The sequence below is a fragment of the Phasianus colchicus genome, chromosome 3 (genome assembly GCF_987193195.1).
Source record: "Phasianus colchicus chromosome 3, bPhaCol1.hap1.1, whole genome shotgun sequence".
In the NCBI taxonomy this organism is placed as follows: Eukaryota; Metazoa; Chordata; class Aves; order Galliformes; family Phasianidae; genus Phasianus; species Phasianus colchicus.
The window spans coordinates 23,124,887-23,150,474 of NC_143438.1; the positions used below are offsets into that span (position 1 = coordinate 23,124,887).

A 25,588-nucleotide genomic window follows, 5' to 3' on the forward strand; every position below is an offset into this window, starting at 1 on the left:
TGTGTATGGTGCTTTGATTCAAGAGTTAAGCAGTGTGCAAGAGATGGGAATAAAGAGTGTGTGGGCAGGAGTTACAGCAAAGGGCAGAATAAAATAAGGGCAGTGTTAGCAGCCGTGAGATAGGAACAAATGTCATAAAGCTGAGCCATGCGGCAGTTTGTTTAAACTGTGATGAGTGATGTAAATAGGGCCCATCTTCACATATGTGGAAATTAATGATAACAAAATATTCTTCAAAAACACAAGAAATAAGGATATACTCATAAAGAAAATATTTACAGAAGTCTTTCATAACCTGTACCCCAAAAGGGCAAGCATGAGGGTAGCTTCCTGCTTTTGGAGATTGGCTTGCTTATATCCAAAGGTCAAGAATTTTCATGTGCTCAAGTTTCCAAGTAAGTATTTAATTGAGAGAGTAAGGCTGTCAGCATGCCTGTACTCATTGCTACGGAATCTTTAAATCGCAAAATTTCATCAGCTTCTCAAACGTGCGTATAATGGTGTGCCCTTCACAGAACTCATGTTCAATCTGTTCATTCCCAAGATGTGTCTGTGCTAGTTCCTATTTCTCATACAAGAAACTTCAGTAAGGCAAGATGTAATAGATACTGGTATTCTATTTGAGATACACAAGGATGAATAAGTGTGGTGCTACATCTCCCCAGCAATCTTACCAGTTTGGTAACAGGTGAGTGTATCTCAAACAGCCCCAGGATAAATGCAGTACATGATCCAACACCCTATTGCTGTAGAGCTCCTAATGGTGCCCTGCTTTTGATATCTCTTCCTGTTCTTTCACAGATCATTTAGTTTGTTTCAACATGTTCCCTGGGGGCAATTTTAAATCTTCAGCTTCATTTGGTGCGTTAGACATTTGGGGAAGGGTTTTTGTTGTTCTAAGCAAAACTTCACTGCCATGTGTACTTGAGTACAGAGCCCATGTTCAAGGTGGTACATCTAATCGTCCTAATTATGTTCTGTTCATTAAACTGCATTAGCAGAGCCAGCTGTTTGAGGAGCTTTGTTTATATTACCTCCCTGGTTAATTGGATCAGTAAGGGTACTTACAAGCATATATGGATTTGGTATCACTCTGGAGTAAAAAGGAATGGAATCTCATTTCCCCTGTGAAAAACTGCTACAATTTTTAAACTAAGTTAAAAAAAAAAAAATCATATGGAGTTTTCTTAGAAAGAGTTACCATTCTTTTTTAAAGCTGAATGTGTTAAATAGGACTTACTCTTTAGAAAACCAGGGATATTCCTCAGCCCTCAGTGACCATAGGAGCAGTTACTGTCACTTTCAGCAGAAAATATTCTGTGGTGCTGCACAATACTCAGAAAGCTCTAGATTGAAAAGCAAGCAAGCAAAAAAAGACACACATGCACACAGTCAGATGCAATAAAATGACCATGAGTGCTGTCAGCTTCTTAGTAGTCTGGAGCCAAGCTAATGCTTGTTATCTCTTTCTCTTACCCTAGAATAACCCCAGCAATAAACTGGTGAACACCAATAGCACCGTCACAGCAACACATATCAAGAAGTTCACTTTTGTTTGCATGGCTTTGTCCTTAACGGTAAGAAACCTTTGTTCAACTGTCTGGCTTTCATCTAAACCAGAAACTTATCTCCTAGCGTTAAAAGTAGTTTAAGAAAAACATGTGACTTTTCTTATTAAGTGCGTTGCTTTTATCTGGAGGTGATCATAGTATTAGAGTACTAAGAAAATCAGCATTGATTAACTCAGAGTAGATATCTTAAGGGCTAGAGTTATTTTCTTTAATTCTTCTCATTACTTTTCATTTCAAGTCAGCTGCCACATTGAAGGCGATATCAGAGATTTGCTTTTCTTTTTTTCCCCTCTCCTTTTTTTATTTTAATGAACAAAACTTCTGATAACTGGCTTATCAGCAAAATGAAAAAGTACATTTGTCTCATGCAGTATGGATTGACAGCCCATCCCCTGGCTTTCAAAACTGACTGTGAATAATGGGAAAGACAGCATATGTGTTCATGCCATAGCTATTCCCTGCTGGCTCACTGGGCCCTTGTCTTCCATGCTATGGCTACTTGCATACAAGTTGACGAGCAAATGAGCTAACAAGGAAAACCTCAGAGATGGTGCTGACAATGATGAAAAAATCTGAAGTCATGTCTATGCTTGGAAGAATTGCAAGGCTGACGGCTGAATTCTGTAGTCTGTTAGGTTTGTGCAAGTGATTGTACTCCATATAGAGAGATTAATTCTGATATTACAGTTAGAAGTATCTACTCTAGCATTAAAAAAGCATAAAGGGAGATGAAATCCATTGCAATAACTCAAGGTCTGAATACTATAAGGACTATTTATCAGCCTTTTCATTTAAGTCCTCTTCAAACCTCCCATTAGAGTTTTATATTGCTTTATAACAAAAAATAACCAAACAATTGAAAGATACTATCACAGATTATTATTATTTTTTTTAATCTACTCAATTTTGCTCATGCTCTTAAAAATATCAACTTATCAGGTAAGTTAAAGTATGGTATTCTGTTAATTAAATCTGTAATGTGCTATATTGCTACATATTTGCAATACTAAGGTAGGAAATCAGAGACTGACTGGGATTTTTTTTTACTTCATCTGTGAAGCCTGCAGTTGGGCGCAGGTACAGCAGACTACTAAATGACTGCAGATGCTGTGAGAGTGCCAGATGAAGTCCGTGTCTGCTGCCAGTTTGTTGGAGATTGTTGGAGATTGGAATTTAAGAGATAGGAAAATCACATGAGATGATTGTTGAGATTTCCTCTGAATGATAACTGGGGGGGGACACTTTTTCATCTTAAATGAGAAGTAACACAGATGAAAGTATCTGCGGATCACAAGTCTGGGTTGTGTTTTGGCTTAACGATGAAGTTTTGTTCAACCTGCAGTATTTTTAGATGTGCACACTCACATATTACATCTTTAGGAAAAAATTTCTGCACAAGTCGCAACAAAACGATACTCATGGGAAAAAAATCGCACACAGCATGCGTGGATGGATATACTGAAAATAATAGAGTAGATGATAACCATAGTACTGGGACCCAATAAAGCAACCACCAGTTTGCTTGGACTTATGAACTTTATATGACAGTCATTTGAAGATTTGAGGTCCATGCATGGTGATGTTCGCTATAGCTGGAACCTCCCCTGACATCTGTTGGTGTTCCCAGAGATCACGGAGGAAAAGATCACAAAGGAAAAGCTTTCTTCTTTATACATTTTTTCTGAAAATACTATTTCAATCTGAAAGCCTTCTCTGAACAGATTATTTTCTTGAATCTTCTGGGCACTTAACCTACTTGAATTTTGGTATCGTCTCACATTATCAGTACCACTCACTGCAAAATAACCTTTCATCATTGATTTTGTTGTATAATGTTACAGAATATTTTTTCAAAAGTTCTCCATAATAATCGTAGAATCACATAATTGTTTGAATTGAAAGGGACCTTTAAAGGTCATCTGGTCCAACTTCCCTGCAATGAACAGGGACACCTACAGCTAGACCAGATTGCTCAGAGCCCCATTGAGCCTGACCTTGAGTGTATCCAAGGACAAGGCATCAGTGGATGCCTCTCTAGGCAAACTGTTCCATTGCCACTTTTATTGTTAAAAAGAAACAAAACAAAACAAAACAAAAAAACACCTGTCCAATGAAAATCTTCCATCTTTCAGCTTGAAACCATTTTCCCTTGTCCTATCACAGCAGACCATGCTAAAGAATCTCTCCCTTTCTTTCTTACAGTTCCCCTTTAGATACCAAAAGACTGCTCTTAGGTCTTCCTGGAGCCTTCTCTTCTCCAGGCTGAACAGCCCCAGCTCTCTCAGCCTGTCCTCATAGGAGAGGTCCAAGGATCCCCTTGGATTATTTTTGTGGCCTCTCTCTGGATGCATTCCAATAGGTCTCAAGGGCAGTCCTTTCATAAGCTCGTCCCGAGAGATTTGTCCTCACTGACATTCCAGAAACACTTTTGAGGTCCATAGCTTTTTCTGTCCTGTCTCTATTTTTGCCTACTAGTGATAAATTCTTAGGATTGCTTGTCAGTAGACAGAGAGGAAAAATAGACACATGAGCTCTGAAGACTCAGTTTGATTCAAGGGCCTGAAGTCACAAATGCTTCAGCACATCAAGCTCAGTGAAGCGACGAGCTGAGTTACCATGTACCATAGATATAAGGAAGGGGACTTCAAAATTTCCTTCTGTTGCATCTAGATCAGGTGGCCACAGTTCCCATGACCATCAGTAATTTTGTATTCCTGGCAAGACTCTATTGTAATGGATTGCAGTAAACTACTGGCATCACTGTTGGTAACATCCTGTTCTTTGGAATAAGTGCGAAAGTGGGAAACGGGCTTCTAGGTTGTTCAGGAGGTAAAAACAAGACAAACACTTAGACATGTTATATGAATCCATTCTTCACTGGATAGAAGGTTTCCAGAAGATGGGAAGATGAAAAAATTCCATTCTAGTAGTCAAACTTTTAATATGAGCAGCGATCATGTAAGAAGGTATTTTCCCAGTATAAAACCCTGTGAAACCTCCCAGTCATTGAAGATTGATTTCATAGAGTTGGAAGAAAAATACCCCATCTCCTTCCACAGAGCACTCATGCCTGCACAAGACATACTCCAAACCAAGCAAATATGTTATTTCACCTTTGACAGTTGACAGTGTTGGTCTAGAGTATAATAAAACGCATAGTTCTATTAAGAAACAGAACTTTGGTTTTGTTTTAAAAATGTGCATAGGACCTCAAAGGCTGCACTTGAACTTTCCTGAGTTAACTGGGCAGCATGCAAAAGTTCTCTAAGGATTGCCTCACGATTTTGAAGCTCCAGGCTGGTGTTAAAGCTGCCTTTTCAAAAAATGGAAATTAGTAGTATTACTTGGTGAAAAAAAGTCTGGATATGCCATTTTATTTAAAGGCTGGAAACAATAGTCATTAGACTACCCATATGTAAAAGAGCTGATATGATTAGTCATACTGATGTGGTTTTAGTTGAAAGCAAGCAGTGATTCCTTCCAACAGTCATAATTTTTGCAGCTGTGTAATTGAATGTACAATCTGTATAGCAGAGGGGAGGGACTCAGCTGAAGAGTCTTGCCCATAAAATTGAGTAGTTCTGATTTTAGAAAATAAGACATACTTGATAATTTTCTCTTGGCTTAAAGAGCGTGGATAATGCTGCTTTTACTTATTTATTATTTCATTGTCATAAGACACTTTGACAAAAATGCTTTGGTCTATAAATAAGATATTGCGCCGATCTTGCTGCCATTGCTAGATAAGGCTGTCAAAGAACTGAACATTTTGGTTCAATGCTAGACCTGTTTAGATGACCCTAGAAGCCAGCCGTAGTACTGTTGTAAACTAAGTGAAGACATGGGCCCCTGAAAATGAAAACTAGTGCGTTTGTACTACGCATTGTGCAATTGTGACATGTGTCAGTCTAAGTACAGTGCTGAAATCTCCAAATAAAAGTGCTGAATTACTGCACTTTTCCATTGCAGAAAAACTTTGTTCTGTTGAGGAGAGCATTCCCTTGTGAGATGTGCCTAAAGGCTATGTGACAAGCTATTTAAGGCAACTCTGTCTTACACAGCAGTAGTAGCAAATGGACTCGTCTTCGGCAAGGATTTTTCTTAGAATAGCAGCAGTGTCTTTGAACTCGGACATGACTGCATAATTCAGGGGTTTTCCAGGGCAGCTTGACACCTGAGCTGATGCCACATAAATTTCTCTCTCTTTTTTATTTTTTCCTTTAAATCCCATCCCCATTTCACAGTTGAACTCTATTAAAGTAGGTCTTCTGTGATGACACAAAAGTTTCTGTCAGTTTTACTGAACGGTATCTGTTCAACAGTATCAATCTGTTTTTTTGTTTTGTTATTTTAACACTGGAAAAGAGGAAATAATTTCTTAGAGTTTGTTAGTGAACTACACTGTTCAGTTCAGCTGGGGCAGGCCATGTGCTTTAATGATGCATTTTCAAACAACAGCTCCAATTAGCTACATGATTTCTATTAAATAAAGTGTATGCAAGAACATACTGCCAATTGCATCTTCAGGTTTTCGAGCACTGTATGTATTACCAGTTTTCTCCTTAACAGTGCTGAGGGTGGCAGGCTGAATGCACCACACCACGTTCATTGTCTGTCACCAAGTTAATGCACAGGAGGAGAGCTGAGCAGTTGTAACGTTTGTTTTATTAGACACAGCTCAAAGGACTTTACAGCTTAGGCTTAATAGCACCAATGCTATTGTAAAAATGATGTCACTGCTGCTTTGCATCTTCTTTAATGGACAGACGGTTACAGTAGGGAATTGGGAAAGGTGTTGGGAAGAAAGATGTGAGGGAGGTTATTTAATATTAGTGAGAGAGCCAAACACAGTTTTTGTGCAGTGAAGGTGCAGGAGTGTCTAGCAGCTGAACAAGTAGTTCCAAGTGGATTGAAGTCAACAAAGCCTCTTTTATATCTTGAATTTATAAGTCATGATAGACAGCAACATCACAGTCTGTAAAGAAAATGCAGTAATTAAACTCTCTTGGCCTCATCCTTTCTGCAAAAAGGGAACAGAATGAGACACCCATTTGCAAACCTTATTAATCTCTCTGGCCTGAGGCTTTGACTACTGCAGTGGTTCTGCCTCTCTAGAAGAAACAGGTTAACCAAATCAGGGAAGATAGGAAGACAGGAGACACTATGATGATTTCTTTCTCTGTGTGATTATCTGTATCCATTGTGCTCCACCCAGACTATAACACTACACTGCTCAAGTTACTCCATAGAAATAAAAAATGTGAGTTGTAGAAGAGGAAGTTTTTGAGGTCTTCGCATTAGAATAAGCATGGCCTGGAGGATGAGCAAAAGTTTTGCAATATTGTAATTGCACTATAATTTATAAGTGGAAAAATACTTAAGTATTAGTACCTAAAAGGAGCCTATAAACGGGAGGGGAGTAAACTCTTTGAAAGAGTAGATAACAGCTGGACAAGGGGAAATGGTTTTAAGTTGAAGGAGGGAAGATTTAGGTTGGATGTCAGGGAGAAGTTCTTTACAGAGAGAGTGGTGAGGTGCTGGAACAGGCTGCCCAGAGAGGTTGTGGATGCCCCGTCCCTGGAGGTGTTCAAGGCCAGATTGGATGGGGCCCTGGGCAGCCTGGTCTAGTATTAAATGGGGAGATTGGTGGTCCTGCCTGAGGCAGGGGCTTGGAGATTCATAATCCTTAAGTTCCCTTCCAACCCAAGACATTCTGTGATTCTGTGATTCTTGTGCTTTCTAAAGCTGAGCAAGAGTATGTGAGCAGGAGTATTTTTCTGTTTATTAAGAAATTTGAGTTTGACTGTAGATAGTTTGAAGGATAATTGAAATATTTAAATGCGTCACACAACATCAAATCATGGTTCAATATCACCTATCCTCGTTCCCCGTGCACAAAATCTATAGCGACTGTACTTCATAGCACATCGTCCTATTTGTCCAGATTAAAGCAGTAGTTCATCCTCCCCTGCCATGCTTACAACTCTCCTCAGCAGGAGATTTTCCTTAAATATCTTCTTTTCTGCTTATGAGAGTTATTAATTTCCCCTTATATATTGCTGAACAGCCACTACAGTGTTTCCATCCATTTTGGATAGTTGTTCCTCTGTATTTTATTGCGTGCTTTCATGAGTATCTTCTTGTAACAAAGCAGGGCCTAGTCATGGTTAGTGACTGGCTTTAAGAAACATTACAAACCCTATTTTCTTCTGAACTGAAATTCTGCACAGTGTTATGTAACTTTCCACATAGTTTTTGTTTTGCTGCCACTACATATACCTGCAGCTTCCAGTAGGATAAAAAGACAGCCAAAAGTTTAAGCCAGTGCAGAAGCCGCTGTGTTCAGGGTTCGTTCATTTTATCCTGTCTTTTATTGGCTGTCTTCATCTTTTGTCTCTGCATTGCTTTATTACCAAGGGCTGCTACTGGGCCTTATTGAAGTCACAGGATAATAGAACCAGGGCAGTAAAAACCACAGGAAGAAATGTCACAGTAAGAAGCAGTTCCCTCTCAGAGGATGCAGCCCCAGCTGCTGACAGTGCCAGTGTCTGAATTTCTCTGGGTGACTGGGTTCATTGTCATTATCTCTAATGAGTATACAACGAAGAGCAATAAAAAAAAAAGAGGAATAGATTTCCTCCACATTCCCCTGTCTTATTTTATCAATGGCTTCATTACAGCCTCATTATACTGAGAAGCTATCACACATCCTATCTAGGACTTCTACATTATAGAAAAAAAAAAAGCAATCATTAAATCTGAAGATTAAATCTACATTCTTTTTAATTTACTATCAGCTATTATATGGATGCCAAGGACAGCTTTTAAAATAATACATCTGGTGAATGACCTGGTTTTCACTGCTTTGATTTTTGCCCATCTTGGAACTCCCAGATATGTTTTTCATCTTCAGGCTGCTGGCACAAAAATAACCATTTGGAAATGAAGTATTGGCAGAAATACTGGCTGAAGATTTTTACCTTTTCAAGGTCAGGTTTACTTCCTGCTCCAGTAAAGATTATTTCAGATACGGATGGAAGTATTCCTGCCTGTTCAGGAAGATGTTGGACCACGAGATGCTGACTTTATAAAATCCTCATGAGCGAGCCCGGGGCCTTCTCCCATCTGTGGAACCGCACTGAGCCTTTGTTGCAGAACAAAGGATTTCTGTTTGGTGCAGTGAGGTGGAGACTGATGTCTCCTTCATGATTGTTCAGGTTTCGCACAAAGGGTCTATTCTCACAAATGGCTGGAGCAAGCAGAAAAGGAAGTGTCAAAAATCATCCCTACAGCATATTTTGCTCAGGCACTGCAATCGTGATAGGAAAAAGCAAGTGTTGCAGAAAACTTAAGACAGAAGAAAATGACTAAATTGAGAAATTGAAAATACTACCCAAGTATTTTCAGCGGCAGCTGGGGGAGAAGTATCCGTGACATCGTGCTAATGCTATCAGAGAGTTGATTGTCATGCAGCTGCTGGACCTAGCTTTATTTCCAAAGAATGGCATGCTCCGTCACTCTGAATTGTAAGGTAAGTTGGGGAAGGCAGGGAGAGACTTAAATCTGCAGAAACCAATTATGTCAGAAGATGTGAAGTCATAGTTTTCCTGCAGGCAGGCTCTGGATTCTTTTGCTCCCCCTGCTGCTTGACAAATTTTATGACAACTGTTTTCAGCTTTATAGCACCCTTCACAGAAAAGAAAGTTCACAGAAATCTGTACTGACTTGCAAGTGCCTGAGGGATAATTTCTGTAAGAGAATGTCCTGGTAATTCACATCAGTACTATTATGATAAACAGCTTTCAAATGCAACTGTGCCCTGACATTTTTACTACACACAGATCTGGGGCTTTCTGCTTCACAGGATCACAGGATTAGTCAGGTTGGAAGGTCCTCTAGAGTTCATCTGGACCAGCCTCTGGCTTGAAGCAGAATCAGATGTGAGGTGAGGACAGGTTTTCCGTGGAGCTTCACCTAGTCTTGTCTAGAAAACTTTACACAAGAAGAGGACTGACTTTTAGTCTGTTTCCAAGTTACAAGAGCAAATCACTGTGCTAAACCTCAACAGCACACAGTGGAAAACCTAAATACTTCTCTTTGGGCTGATCAGATTCTTCATCTTAAAAGGCTTTTCTAAAATTCCTCGAAGTTGCTAGAATGGGGTGGCTGGGTGGAAACTGCTTTCTGACATGATATATGAAAAGATAGGAGAGAAATCTGCAAGTCTCTGGTGTGGGCCAGGATTTGGTATGCAGCAAGCTCCCAGAACAATATGACGATGCTGGCCTTTGCTCTCACGCCATACAAAAGAAATTCCCACACAGTTTCCAGATAACTTTGGCAGTTAATAGTAGTGTGGTTTTAAATAAAAAAGAATAGAAAAATCTTAATCTCAAAAGGCAAAAAGTTGTTTCTGTTGATTAATTTCATCTTATACTTGCATTTGATTTCCTATCAACAAGGAATAATATGTCTGTGATAAGGCATTTTGTTGTCTGGTCTGCAGTAAAGCGTGAAAACCTTTGTCTGTGTAAACTGATGTGTGGTTAGGTTGTCTTCCTCTGCAAGAACCCTGTTGAACATTTTTCATGTTGTTTGACTACCTGAGAGATTGCATAGTGGAATGAATGCTTCAGGAGGTATTAGGAAATTGTTTATGCGTTGAATAAAGCTATGCAACAGATAAAACATATTCCAAATGTAGTCTGAAAAGAGGCATGACTAATTAATAGTAACTATTTCCATAGTTTCAGTACTAGTAGTTAACAGTACACAACTTTGTATTTTTATAATGGAGAATAAAAGTAAGTGCTATTTTCTTTAACATTAAGATGCTAGAATAAGTTTAAGAAAAATCCCAGTACACAGTGATTTAGAAGACTCAATTTTCTAGGTTCTTCAATTAAGGTATATATAAAATGGTCATAGAAACTCAGCAAAAATCAGGTGCAGTTTCCCTCCATCCCCAACATCTTGCAAAATATGAGGTTTACTCCTCTTTTGTCACATTGATTCAAGCTAGAAGACGACATTCTTTCACCTTGCAAAGGTATCTACAAGAACAGTTCATCCTGGTTTATAAGCCTTGAAAGGAGATAGAATTATGGAAGTTCTGCTTGTGTGGGAATGACAGAGATCTTGGAGATGACTGGCAGTTCAGGAGATCAGACTGTGTAGAATACATGACAAGTTTATTTCATACAATTCATTTATTGTACATTTAAAATGGTAAAAATCATGCAGTGTTCTTTCATATTAGTAGAAATGATTAACTTCATTGTCTCAAATATCTGAGGGATAAATCAAAGCTGATATATGTAATAAAGCCTTCATTAAGCATCAAATACCATAAAAGGGCAGAGAGATGTCATGAACAAGGCATTGGGTAAGTTAGTTAAGATGCAGACTTCAATACACACACAAAACAATAGTTCGAGGGTAAAGACCTTTCTTGGACAGCCACACTTCTGAAAACATATTAAGTTCAAAAAGTGATAGGAAACATCTGTGCAGTTGTTTTGCAGTGGAAAATTATGAACTGCATTTCAACACAGAAGGTCCTTTTGCAGGTTCGCTGTTCCACCCACTTGGTTAAATCCCTATGGTTAAATCTGTTATACCAATCTGGAATGAGACAAGGTTACATCTAACGCATTTTTAAAAACATTCATTTTAGATTTCATAGCCTCTTCCTCAGGAACAGTCATGTCTTTGTCATCAGTGTTTTTCTAACTGGAGGTTGCACTGAAGTCTGAGAGTGCTATACCATTGTTCATAGCTAACCAGGATACTCTAATCCTTGTATTTGTCAGTGAATCTCCCAAGAGATGCAGGGTTTTGCATAAGTGCCTAAAAGCAAATCAATCTGGCACCCTGCAGATTACTCTACACATGACAATGGCCTTTGTTAGCATAATGTGTTATGTAGTGGGTCTCTGAAGTCTAGCAATCCCTGTCAACAACAGAAAAAATGGAAATAGCTTCCAGAAGCTTTAGGGCCTTTGAAGAGACCAAATGGTGATAGTTCTGGAAAACCATAGAACTCACATGTGCAGCATCTGACGCAAAGTTTCATGGACAGTCTTTTACAAGCCTTTGTGAAAGTCAGATGCACACAGTACACTTAATAAGAGATTAAGGAGAAGTTTGAGTACTACCAGTTGGATGCTTTCCCAGCTGCAGTAACAGTTTGGTGTGCTCTGTCAGGCTTGTTGACAGCAACAGTTTTCAATGCATCTTCTTTCAGTATGCCTGGACATTGAATTTGCCAGATGAGAAAAACAAGGTTTGGCATGAAAGGAAGCACAAGTCCTTACTGAGAGCATCTCAGTCACAAGTGAAGGGTTTGGGATGGGGTATTTTTAATGCACAATTTGATTGCAAAAGAAAAACACTAATATTAGATACTTTGTATGCCCAGAATAGTGCTGCACGGGATAATGGTGCATGACTGCTATTGACAGTGCTTCTACAAATGCCTTGCCTAAGTGAGAATGCCCAAATCTGTAGCTGCCAGCAACTCAGACTGCACTGGGGAAAGGGCATCTCCTATTCTGCCCTTTTTCTTCTCTTTGTGCCCTTTCCTTAGGCATACTCAAGCAATACTGAGCAGGGAGACAGCTCTAATCCAGTTGGAGCTTTGATCTGATCCAGTGCAGCTGTACTGGTTCTCACACAGCTGTAAGTTGACATATTTAATAATGTCTTTCAAATTTCACTACATCAGATCAGGTAAAGACACATTACCTAATCGCACAACCCTTCAAATCACTTCAAGTGATTAAAAAATCTTCAGAAGTACTCAGGCTAGTGTTCATACAGAGATAACACCGTAATAAATGCTACCTTATTTATTCAGACCTCCATATTCTCTGTACTATTTCACTCTTCTGCCTCTATCTTCTTTTTCTGTGTTTTTGAAGTGATCACTTCTCAGCTGAAGTGCCATTTAAATGACAAAAGGCTTTAATATCATCCTGCACTCATACTATACGAGAGAAAAATCAAGTTAGCTGAATTACTAAAATTCTGCAAGAAAAATCCTTACTTTCAAGGCATTAAAATGCTCAACTGCAGAATTCTTAAGTACAATATTCTTTACTGTTTGCAGGCATTGTAAGCAACTGCAATCACAGCCTGAAGCTGCAGAGTATAAGCATGCACGCATGCTGCTACTCAATGCTGAAGCTTTTACTGTAGTGTCTTCAGCTCTTGATTAGATTAAATTAAGCTATAAGCGTAACCTACCCAAGCTCATTTACTCTATTTTTAACATTGCAGGCATACGTATAGGGGAAAGAAGGGGCAGAAGAAGGTAAACAGAGTCTTTTACCTACAAAAAAGACAGGGGACATAGGTGTAAATCCATTCTCTAAGATCAGGGTGTTAGCTGATCTTCCTCCAGTAGGTCCCATCTCCAAGTGGGCATGCCACACTTTTTCACTGCACTGCTTGCATCTGCTTTGGATCTGTTTTCTCTGCTCTCCTTCCCCATTACTATTCATTCTCTACCAACATAGTCACAACTCTTAGCATCAGAAAAAACTGAGACTCATCTATTTGCTGTATACCTTACCATAGCCAAGATAGCTTTCCTGCTTTATGTGTTTAACATTCCTGTTTTCCTGAAGCAGGGCTTGGGGGTTTTTTTGAATTTGTCTTTGATGTAATCAAGAAACTTCTTAAACTGAAAGTTCTTAAACTGAAAGCAATCTAGAAACAAAATTACAGAGAACTTGCACGATGCAAAGTATTCATTTATTTTTGTGCAGCTTTGTACCCTTTGGCAATGAGAAAGTCATCTGTACGTAAAACGACATAGAGGAATCTCTTAGCAAAATGAATGTTCAACCAATGTTATAACCAAAAGACAAAAGCATGCCAAGTCAGAAATAGAAGGCCCTTCTACTACCTCATGGCCCAAAACTGCTTATCCTTAAGCTTAGCAATCACTGTGATCTTTACCCATCAGCTACTGTGTAAGAAGTGCTCTTTGAAGCCATTTATCAGCACTGACTGCTGATTGGAGGTGGGTCTGTAGTTTGCAACAGCTGAGGAGGTATGCCTGCGTGCCAGCTGGATAGTAGTCATTATCCCTGATTTGCAAGCTGGCCTTTCTCTTGTCTGGGTTGGCTGGAGATCGAGTCTGTTCGTATCAAGGCTAGAAATAAACTTTAACTTCAAAGAGAACATGACTGAGAATAATTCTCTTCGTAGCTTTTTTATAGAGAGTCTTTCAGTGGTAGTAACTATACTGCTCAGTAGGATGCTAATTGTATTGGGCAGTACCAGCCACATAAAGGTTATTGTTTTCAGAAAACGGTAAGCTATAATTGAAGAGTGGACGTGATTGTATCTTATGTTATTTACTGGACTTCGAAGATAGATTTGAGGAAATATTCTCAATATGGTTGCTTTACAGTTAGCTTGTATAAATCACTGCAGTCTGCCTTGTCTATGATACTGAAAAGAATTTGCTCTGACACTTTACAGTAACTTTTTAATAACTGGATTTTCAGCCACAAAACTTTCTCTGCTCTGGATTGTCCCCTCTGCTTCAGTTGTGTCCTACACAAATAGCTTAGCAGGAGCAGAAATGCTGGCTAAAGCAGAAAAAAAAAATATGATGCAAGTTTGCCTTCCACTCTTACCTTCTTCTATGTATTATTCTGGCACTGAGGGATGTGGTTTAGTGGGCATGGGTGATGGGTTGATGTTTGGACTAGATGATCTTAATGTTTTTTTCCAATATTAATGATTCTATGGAATGCACTGCAAGATGGATTCAAAGTAATGGAGTAGAAGGTTCAATTGTTGGGGAAAAAAAACTGTTTCCTACACTCAGAAATAGGGAAGAAAACTAGTTATTATTCCTCTTGCAGGAATACAAAAGGTTTTGCCACTGCACAGGCTGTCAGAATTTGAGACTTCCCGCAGGTCGCTTAGTGACAGACCTTTAGAAACTTCTATGTGCTGGATACATGTAGGCTTAATAGAAAGGACAATCTCTGGCACACAAGCAAAGAGCTGGAGTGAAATCCCGGCTGCCCTGGAGGCAGTGGACTTCAAAGTCTGGCTTAGAAGCCATCTGAATGTGTATGGATGTGACACCTGGATAATAAGAGAGACAGGTACTATGATATTAACTTATAGGTTAAAAAAATAAAAGAATGCTTTGGGAATCATGGAGAGCCATCAAATTTAACAGTGAATGTGCATATTTTACATGGCACACTGGCATTTATGCTTCCAAGTTCTGCCCTCTTCAGTCAGCTTGCTTCCTTAACGTGTGTTCTACTGGGAGAATAGCAGGAAGAAATCACCTTTTTAATTACAAAAACACTTATACTTGAAAGGAGCTCTGGTGTACCTTCTTACAGAACAAAGTCCTGCAGAGGCTGTTGGTACCGCTCCCTGGGGAGTGCCTTGAACCAAAGCTGGAACCACCAGCTGCAAAGAGGCTCCTCAGTCCAGACTAAAGCACTGCCCCACTACTGAGCAGAAGGTTAAACGGCATGTACTGCTGCTGTACCATTTGTTGTGGGCTTTTTATGGAAGGTTTTCTTTCATGTATGGTCTTAACAGCACACTCCTTAAATGGCATGACCCAGTAGATTTGTGGCCTCAAGGCAGCATGTCTGCAGGGCTATGGCTGCTGAAGACCTTTGCCTTACTGTCACAGGTATTGCATACTAACAGCTCTATGAACAGCAATGTGTTTAGTTCTCTGATCTTAGATCTAGATCAAGTCTCTGGGTCTTGTTTATTTTGCTAAAATGATAATCTGTTTTAGGGAAATAGAGGTCTTAAACAGAGCATGTGTTATAAATATCAAAGCTTCTTATTGTGTTTGTATGAATTAGACTATTCAAGTACATCCATTTGCAGGCACCATAAAAAAAAGTCCTTACATGTGTGTCAGCCTTGCTATGTGAGGAACCTGTACAGCAGGAATTGTTTCTGAAGTTAACATACTTCTCATGTACACATGCATAATCTGTGTTTTTGAATGCAAGCTGAGTATAAATACACTATACCTTAGAGTCTTTCTGCATGTAAATTATTGAAAACTTCTTTAAATTGTTGTGAAAATATTGCTTTGAATACACTTCTTAAAGCAAGTCATTATCTTTCGGAGCTTTGCTTGTGATTGTTTCTTTTCCAGTGATTCTGATTGATTTAAGAGAGATGAGAATTTGTCTTCCACTTTCTTGAGAACAATAAGGTTGCCCATAACTTTTGTAGGGTTCAGCATCATCAGCTATTGTTGAAGACACTAATTGGTAATGGTCCAGGTGGCTCTCTAGAGCCTTTTAAAAACCCTACCTCCAATTTCTTCCTGGTTACGGTCAGATTGAACCATAACATTCCAATTGTTGGAAACCAAGCACAGGAAACCAGTATTGTTAGGCTTGCACATGTGTTATTTTTTCTATGACTACTTCATAACCTGTTGAGTCAGAACTGTTGCTTAACATGTAGGTTTTGTATTCTTTCATTGGTCTACGTCCAAAGAGGCAGAAACCGCCGAGAATATTCAAAGAAAATGGTTAAAGTTAATAATAAAGTGTTTGTCTTAGTGATGATGAAACCTTAATCCTTGCATGCTATAGATCTGTTAATGCTATAGAAAGGCAAGTTGTTTTGTTTTTTTACTTTGTATGCATCTTCTCCCTTCATTTAATACAAAAATGTGCAATGTTTTTGACCAGGAGGTCCTATTTTTTATTGTGCTTTGCTTCTAAAATATAAACATTTCTTAATTTTGTTCTTCTGGCTTTCCTTCCCAGCTCTGTTTTGTGATGTTTTGGACACCAAATGTATCAGAGAAGATTTTAGTTGACATAATTGGAGTAGACTTCGCTTTTGCAGAGCTGTGTGTTGTTCCTTTACGCATCTTCTCCTTTTTCCCCGTTCCAGGTAAAAACAAGAAAACAAAAATTCAGCTTTGAGCTGTGGCCTTAGAGTCAGACTTGGCTGTACGTGTAAGAATGATTAAGTGCATGCCTAGCATGATAACACTGTTTTTATCAAACTCAGTGTAGACCAGGACTGTTTACATCAGTAGTCAAGATACAAGGGTTGCAGTAAGAGCAGTGTGTCATTAGGCGGACTTCTGGCTGTCCAAAGCAAGACCTCAATTCTGTCTATTGTAGTTGAACGAGAACACATACAACTAGCATTAGTGATACATATGTGCATGTATTGTTCTTCTACCAGGGCTGCAATTAACGTCATTGTAGCATCTAGGACTAACTGCACAGTGACACTGCCTCCAGTAGTCTCCCTTCCAGCAGCCAGTCTGAATGGCACTTTCAGATATCATCACATCATAAAAAACAGGATATTAGTTAATGTCCCTATTTCAGGCGAGAAGCTTAACAGCACTGTTCAAAATGTTTCCTCTAAAAAAATTTCTAACTTCAGAAACAAATGCTATGTGATGTAGTGTAGCATTAATCAGAACGGAGCATCTAATAAAATTATTGTAAGAGAACAGCTCCCATGAAGGATTGTTGACTTTCCTAAATATATATCCTGTCCTATCCTAAATATATATATATATATACACTAAATATATTTAAACTCATGTTGTTTAAGCAATTTGCACATTAAAGCTACTTCATTTCTAGTAGAGTTTCCCAGTGTGCAGAGCTACCGGAAACAAGTTTCATCACATGTTTTCCTGAACAGTGCTCTCTACATGCCAGAATCTTCATATGAAATGACTGATGTTCACTACTTTTACCTCCTTTTCCCCTTCCCTTCCTCTGTTCGTAAACAGTGACAGTCAGAGCACACCTGACTGGTTGGCTGATGACTCTAAAGAAGACATTTGTGCTGGCACCCAGCTCAGTGCTGCGGATTATCGTCCTCATCACTAGTCTCATTGTTCTGCCTTACTTGGGGTAAGTATCTCTGCTCTTCACAGAGATGATGGAATTGATTTATCTTCTGTCCTGTCTCCTGAATTTGCTTAACCCAGAATGTTTTCCCCAAATACTAACTGTAATATAGACCCTAAATGGTTGCAATATCTAGGAAAAAAAAAAAAGAAAAAAAAAAAACATTTACAGATTTACAAGTGTGACTTTGCTGTAGGCAGTCAAGATACTGATGACCACTTTGAAAAAAATGCACAAATGCCAGAGAGGCAAAAACATGTCCTATGTGTCATTTATTTCCATTATGTTAAATGCATTGTTAAGAAAGATATCAGAATATTCTGTTTATAAAGTTAAAGAATCTATTCTACAGCACGCTTCACATGTCTTTAAATTCTGTATTCAGCTTTTCTGAGTTGGGAATGGGGTTCAGAATGTGTTTTTTTACAAAATACTGAAGTAAGTTAAGAAACAAAAAAGTTCTTTAAAATATCAGTTATTCTCTTTGCTAGTGCCTTTCTTTGAAAGAAATAGTTCTAAAAACTGATTGGTTCTACATGCCAGTAGAAATATAATTATGCATTATGCACTGTCACACAACCATGACTGATCTTTTGTCTGCTACCCACAGAGTTCATGGAGCCACCCTGGGAGTAGGATCCCTTCTAGCAGGGTTTGTGGGAGAATCCACTATGGTTGCAATAGCGGCCTGTTACGTCTATCGAAAACAGGTAAGAAGTAGGCTCTGCAGATTCTGGTGAAAGCAGATCTTAATTCAGACTTGGGCCTTGATCTCTGTCATGATTAATCTGTTACGCTTTTCCTGACCACCAGAGTAAGACCTATAGACTTTGAGATGGCTATTGTTGGCCTGAGGTTTCGCAATGTCCATCTATCTGTTTTTCATTTACCTTCTGATTGTTTGTTATTGCAGTAGTAGCTTAAAGAGTGCTTTTAGCCAGGGACATGGTACTTCATTTTTTTTGCAGGCAGTGATAGTAATTGCTGTGCCAAGCTAATTTATTCCCTTACCAGAATTAGCATGTAACTGACACCATCATCTCCACAGCCACTGTGACAGTGGCAAAGCCAACTAGTAGCTGTATGGATCAACTTGTTCTCACCTAAAGTGCTCAGTACTTGAGATCTGCAAATCAAGACTTGTGTAGACACCTCTGAAATACTGAAATTCTGATATGCCTAAACTCAGCTGAATCAGTAATACCTATGGGGGTATTTTTGTCAGCATTACAAGTGTTTTCAGTAAGACTAGTCAGCCTGCTGAGAAATGGATAATAAGGAACAGATGCTTCAATTTGTTTTTAGTGGGGCTGAATACTTCTTAGCTTTACTAATCCAGGACATCCTGGATGAATCATAGGACTCTTGAATGCCCTCCCGCTCCTGCTGTCCAAAAATACTCAAGTATTACTAGGCTTTGGTGGGGTGAGGGCTCACAGTCAATCAGCAATACCAAGAAAAGCCAGAATGCTTACATCTTAAAAATTACTGAAGTTTGACATTTGAGAAATTCAGATTTCTCCCTAGAGCAACCTATCTTCTCAAATATGTTACTTGCTTTTTTTAAATAATAAAAAGTCTATGATGTAAAAGATTCCAGATGCTTTCTTCCCTCCAGTCACAGTGACGCCTGTCTTGGATGTCTGTTAGCATAAGAAATGCATCTATTATTGCATTTATTTTAGAAAGGTGAAAGCTGAGTCCCAAAGTTTATGAAAACCTTCTAAATTATGACAACTTGTTAGTGGCAAGCCGTGAATATGACACAGATATTACAGGTCTTTATTACATACCCTAACAAATGTATTATTTCTACCTTGCTTCTCCCATTGCCCAAAGTTTGTAGGGCTGTGTTCACAAACAACATATTTGTATGTTTATGACTGGTTGTTTCAATCCAGAAAAAGAAGCGGAATGAGAATGAAACATCTGCAGAAGGTGAAGACTCTGCCATGACCGACATGCCCCACACGGAGGAAATGACAGACATCGTAGAAATGAGAGAAGAGAATGAATAAGAAATGGGATGCAATTGTTCTCTACAGGGACGATTGGAGTGACACTTCAGCATCTTGTCGTCTCTCATACTTTTTTGTTTGTTTGTTTTTATTTTTGTAATAAAGAGGCCTTGATTTAAAAGGTTTCAGATAAATTCTCTAGCATACTGAGTATGCTCACACTGATGAGGGACCTAAAAAGAGGTCTTTGCTTTTTCTTTTTCAATTGAATTTGTTTTCTCACTCCATGCAAACATAAAAGATACAATTGCATCACTGTAGAGTCTTCCTTACTTATGCATCCATCTTCTCTGGACAATCTGCATTTGTCAACCAAAGCCCTGCTGTGTGCGTGTGCCTGTGTGCACACACACAAGTGCCACTGGCTCAGTGCTACTGCCATAATCCTACTCCTTCCCCTCTTTCCTTTTCCTTCCTTTTCTTTATGAGAAATGTTAAGGAAAAGAAGTTTGGAATACAGAGCTTTATTTTACTTGCTTGAAAATGACTTTGCTACATAAACTAATATACTATGGTGAACTATATCTTTTTGTTTGGCCTCATCATTAGAGCTTATACTGCACAGGGTACAATACAGGGAGGAACACGTAAGTCTCCATATAGGGAAAAACAGGTTCCTCTCTCCTGTTAAAAGTGTGTGGATGTGTATATACACACACAGAGACATACATGTATATATATCTATATATATATGCATATGATAAATAAAATACACACAGGACAAGAACTCTGTTTAGTTTTCATTCCATCTGAAAGACAGAAATCTTTTGAAAAATGTAAGCATTTAATTCAGAATCTATTTGAATAGCTAAGCATCACCTCACATAGTTTTCTTTAGGAAAAAAAAAACATGCACTTTCCTCTTCTGAAGAGGGTGATAGCAACTGATATAATTTGACTGTATTTGAATAAAAAAAATAAAAATTGACAAGCTTTACCAAAGTTCTTGTCCACTGATTTAACTTTGATTTGCTCTACTTTTATTTCTGGTGTCTATATATTGAAAGAAAAAATATAGATAATTTGTGCAGGATACCATGCTGTGTCACATTACTACACATAGTTCCATGAAATTCTTAATTTGGTGATGTACACATGCTCACACACACATGTGTATATATATATATATATATAAATATATATATATACACACATATATGTATGTTTTGCTATGATATATTTACCTATGCAGTAGATCAGAATCAGTATGGTGAAGCTCAAGTACTGGTAATCCTCCAAGTCCTCAATTAGGGACCATGATCACTTGTTAGCTCCTAACAGTGTCATGGAAGTGGAAAGCTGCTCAAACCAGCAAGTTGCACTTTGCAAACAGGGCAGGCACTGTGCAGTTTAATTGAGCCTTAAACAGTAGAGTGTGGGATTGGATGGTCGGTTCTTGTCAAGTGGAAATGAAGCCTATGTAAGAGGTTACTGAACCAGAGATGGTTTGGGTGCCACTGATGATGGCTGCGGGAGCAGCTTCTATTGCTGTGCTGTTCTGTGTTTGGCTGCGGGGCAGCATTCCTGTGTCCAATTTGTAGTAGCTTGGGTTCTTTCATTTGCAGCTGTGCCAGATTCTGATTCTGGATACAGTTATCCTACATGGTATATCTTAAAACCAGTTAATTTAAACTTTGTTTAGTAAAAATATATTTTTATAAGTTGTGGAAATGATTATTTAATTGTGGACAACTTCAGTTTCTAGATTATTTGCCAGGTAGTCCCAGCACTCAAAAAATTGAGCAGAATTAGCCATTACTTCAAAATGTTATATCAATATATGTGTGTATATACATACACATGTGTATAAATATATATATTGTATATTATGTACTTTTATTTTAAGCGACAGTGCATTTCTTATTTTTCCAAGTTCAGCTAAAAATGTCTATAAACATTACCGAGTTGACTAGTAACCAGGTGTAGCTAGAATGAAAGGCATTGTATCAATGAATTTTATTTTAGACATTTGTACCAACTTGTTATATGTGCAGATGCAGTAAGAGAAGACTTAGAAGTGATTTTGTTCAATGACAAACTTGAAAAATCTGTGGTTAATTAGTGGTGGCAGTAAAGGACAAAACTAAACCTAGTAGCCACACATTTTCTGTGCCACCACAAGATTGTTCTCATTGTTTATTATAGGAGATTTTTTTTAAAGACAAAAAAAAAATGTCCTCAGACAAATTAACTTTGTGCAGTATGGAGACTGTACACATATGCATTCATGAATGCTCTCAAACAGTCATATATATGTAACATGTATATAGACTGTTATGGATCACAGTGGCCAGTTAAAGACTTCTCTGTTCCTGTAGTTTTGGATGACCCTCCTGTGCATTTGTATCCAAATCCACAACACGCAGTTTTTCAGGAACTGTGGGGATAAAACAATAATTATTTGTGTGTAGTATTTCTTTTGATACTTGAATGAAATTCAAATAGCAGTATTTTTGAGGAATTTTGAGCATGACAGATGTAGGGTTCAAGGTAATCACTGCACCAAAAAGTAGGAATTTGAAAACAAATTAGTTGAAGCACTGCGTCTTTTGTTTTAGATAGAAAAGTGAAAAATCATCAAAGAGTAAATTATTGGTCATATAGAGTGAAACTAATGGTATTGTAAAAGTCAAAATTTCAGTTCTGTGGGTAGTTATATTCCTTTACTTCACACACACACACACACAAAAAAAAAAGAGCACAGGAGTGGTTGGATTCGGGCAAGTATCACAAAGTTTAAGGACACATGCATAATACTGATTCGTGTTTCCTGTGCATTGTGTATTTTTTACATTGCTGGGTTAACCAAATCTGCTGATGTATCTGCAACACGTAACTCCATGTGGGAGCTTGGTGTCCCAGCAGATACTTTCTCACATTAGCATGCTCAACCTGATGGCAGGTCCACAAGGAGCTCCATGTGCCACAGCAACACCCAGAACTCCATCTGGTGACATCTTCAAGGGCTTCAGTGACAATCTGGGCCCCATTTGATGGTGTGTCCAACCTTTGGACCTTTGGAGCAAAGGCGTGTGCTGCCATGTCCAGCTCGACCGAATCCCTCTAAATGGGTGCAATCATTACGCACCCAAGTGTATCTGCTGAGCAGGCCCTCATGAACATGTTGGCTTCTTCCCACACAAAGGGACTCTTGAAGTTTGATGAAATACTGTCTCCTTTGTGGTGTTGCTCATGACATCTCTATCTGTGTGATACATTTTGAAGTATTAGAAATCTGTTAGTTGTCTGTTTTGAGAGGGAGAGACAGAGCACCATCATCTCACTGAGTTCACGGAAGTTTCAGCCTTTCGATACTTTCTTGAGAGTAACTGAATGATATCAATGAAGTTACAATAAAAAGAGGAAAAAAGTTGATCTGCCTGCTATATCTTATGTTTTAGACCATGAAGGAGCATACCACACAGCAGGAAGTAGAAGGGACACTGGTAGATTGTGGATTAATGTTCCTAGGCTTTTAATACGTACCTAAGATTGTGTTAATTGTCTGAGTTTTCCTTTCACAGACCCAATAGGAGTTGGAAAACACGTATTTTTTATCTCCCCCACATGCTTACCAGGCCATGGCCCTGGTGAGGCAGGCTCTGCGTGTCCCACCCCTCTTACACAGCCACGCGGTTGAGAGTGAGAGCTGTGCTGGGCAAGAGTATGGGTGAGTAACAGAGAAGTCTTTTGTTTCCTACTCATTTTGCTGCTAAATATTTCCTTTGAATGGGAGAGATTTATATCTGGCTCTCGGTCGGGTTGTGCCGAACTGCTGCAGACAGACAGACAGTGGCTGGAGATGGAGGGTGAGCTGCTGAATGCAGTGTATTCAGTGCAGGCCACAGCGCACAGATGAGCCTTTTGAGGGAGAGAGTTCTTTTTTTGTGGGCTGGCGCCTCGTGCTTAAAGGGAAGGGTGAAAGGACGCCTTGGGGTGCTTGGAGAGGCCACGAGGCGTAGGCAGTGCGGGATGGCGTGGGAGCAGGAGGGCAGCAGCACGCCTTGGCCTCTCACTGAGGTGTGGGCACGGTGTGATCAGTGGGACAGTGTGGCTGGGGATACCTGAGTGTAGCCATTGGTGTATCAGAAAGCCATGCATAAATAGATGAATATATATATATGTAAGGGTATGTATATATGAATGTGTATGTAAGAGTTTTATGCACACATTTTTACTACTGGCTGTATGTAGTTTGCTGGAACAAAGTATAAATAAGATCTTAAAGAGGGAATAGGTTGTGTAAAGAATTGCAGTTTAAAGCTACATAAACAAATAAGTAAAATGACCTTTCGTCAGCCATGATACCAGTAAGAAAAAGTGGGATTTAGATCAGTAAGCTGGGAGAGAAGTGGGGAACGTGGAAAAGCTTATGGATGTGGCATAGCCAGCCTAAAGACAGCATCATGGGGTGGAAGTCAATCAACAGAGAGCAGAAATGCTCCGCCATTCTCCTGTTAACTGCACTGGAGTGGAACTGAAGGGTGAGAAGTGATGTGTAAATGACACACAGCTTTGAGTATTTGGGTTTCTGAGAGTGGAGGAATCATCAGAGAGACAAGCATGAAAACATCTCAGAAAAGTATTGAAGCAGAAATGAACCAATATGTGGGTTTTGTGGCGTGCAAGGAGGAGACTTTACATCGCCTGCTGATTCTAAGTAACTGGCAGAAACCAGGCAAATGTCACAACCTTTAGTTAAACAAAGTTAAACAGAGTAACAAAGAGTGAATTACACAGTTTTGATATCAAACTGGCATTTCCCAAGTACCAAGTTAGCCATATGCACGTGCAGACTGCCGTGTTTGCAGGCCGCGGCGAGGGCCCACTGAAGGGCTGCATGTCTCCCAGGCAGCGCCAGCACCACAGGCACTTCTTGGCTTCTCAGCAGCATGCAGCATGCCTTGTTGTACTGAGTGCTGATGCACAGCATGAAGTGAGGCACCTACATTAAGTCAGCCATGAGCTCAGGTACAGTTGGGTCGCACATGCCAGAGTGCGGCAGAGCAGGGGGATGCAGCAGGGTGCTTAGGGAGCCATGGCTCATGAGTGATTTTTGGGCAGCTCGTCTGGATTTGCTTTGGAAAACAGTGCACAGTCAAAAAAGTCATTGCCAGACTTCTCCTTGGCATTGTATGATTACTAGACATTGTTACTCCTCACATCAACTTGAGTTTCACCTTGTTTTTTTCTCTCATTTCCAGTTCTGCATCATCAGACATTTCTTTATTTTCTTCTGAAGGCTCCTGCTAGGTTTATTTTGTCTGCTGGCATTTTGAGAAGGAAAATGTAGTCTTCATGCTGAATGTCAAGCAATGTAGTCTTTAAAATGTAGCTTAAAACAAAACTGTTTTTTTTGTGAACTGCTTTTTGCTTTTCATTTGCTAAGCTGAAAAGGAGTCAAGAAATAGAAGGAACTGGGTGATGTTCTTTATTTAAAATCAAGAATTTAGAGAATTAATTCAAATTCACTACTTAACTCGAGCCATTTTTTTGATCTTCTGGTGATTTCTGAGCACCATGCCCCAGCTCTACCAGGGCACTACAGCCCTGCAGCAGTGCACTGTTTGAAGCACTGGGAAGCACAGGACTTTGTGTAGATGAAAACTAAAATACAGCCAGAAGATTTGGAGAGGCTGATAGGAAGAATCTGTTAAGTTTAAAATTCAGCTGGACTTGTGCAACCTGATGGATGTCTAAAGTGGCCCTGCTTTGGGGTCACATAGATAAATACCTGCCATCTCCATCTGACCTAAATTGTTCTCTGCTTCACTTAGGAACCTAGAATAGTCCTGTCATCTCAAGACTGTTTGGGGTTTTTTTTTAGGATTTCAGAGCTGAGAGATGGTGCCCTCTAGGGCTCAACAATGCAGATATCTAAGCCAAAATCTGAGCTTCACAGATTCTTTCACAGATGACAAAACTTTCATATTTCAGGGCCAGCTGTAAGCACCCTCCCACCCTGTGGGAGCCCCACAGTGAGGGCAAAGCAAAAATCAGCTATTGTATACGCAGACAAAATATGTGAGAACTGCACTGCACTTTTACAGTTAACTCTCTAAGTACAAAAGCCTGCAACCAGCGAGAAACTGCA

The 25,588-nt window shown here is 39.2% G+C and overlaps 1 protein-coding gene across 1 annotated transcript in view; it reads left to right on the forward strand.

Moving 5' to 3' along the window:
• ANKH (ANKH inorganic pyrophosphate transport regulator) overlaps window positions 1–20,018 on the forward strand; it is a 91,454-nt gene extending 71,436 nt beyond the window's left edge. The window contains exons 8-12 of the mRNA XM_031589226.2: window positions 1,482–1,577; window positions 16,361–16,490; window positions 17,356–17,479; window positions 18,087–18,186; window positions 19,378–20,018. Of these exons, the coding sequence (XP_031445086.1) occupies window positions 1,482–1,577; window positions 16,361–16,490; window positions 17,356–17,479; window positions 18,087–18,186; window positions 19,378–19,494 (567 nt within the window). The 3' untranslated portion in view covers window positions 19,495–20,018. The remainder of the gene's footprint in view (window positions 1–1,481; window positions 1,578–16,360; window positions 16,491–17,355; window positions 17,480–18,086; window positions 18,187–19,377) is intronic.
• The last annotated feature ends 5,570 nt before the right edge of the window (window positions 20,019–25,588 follow it).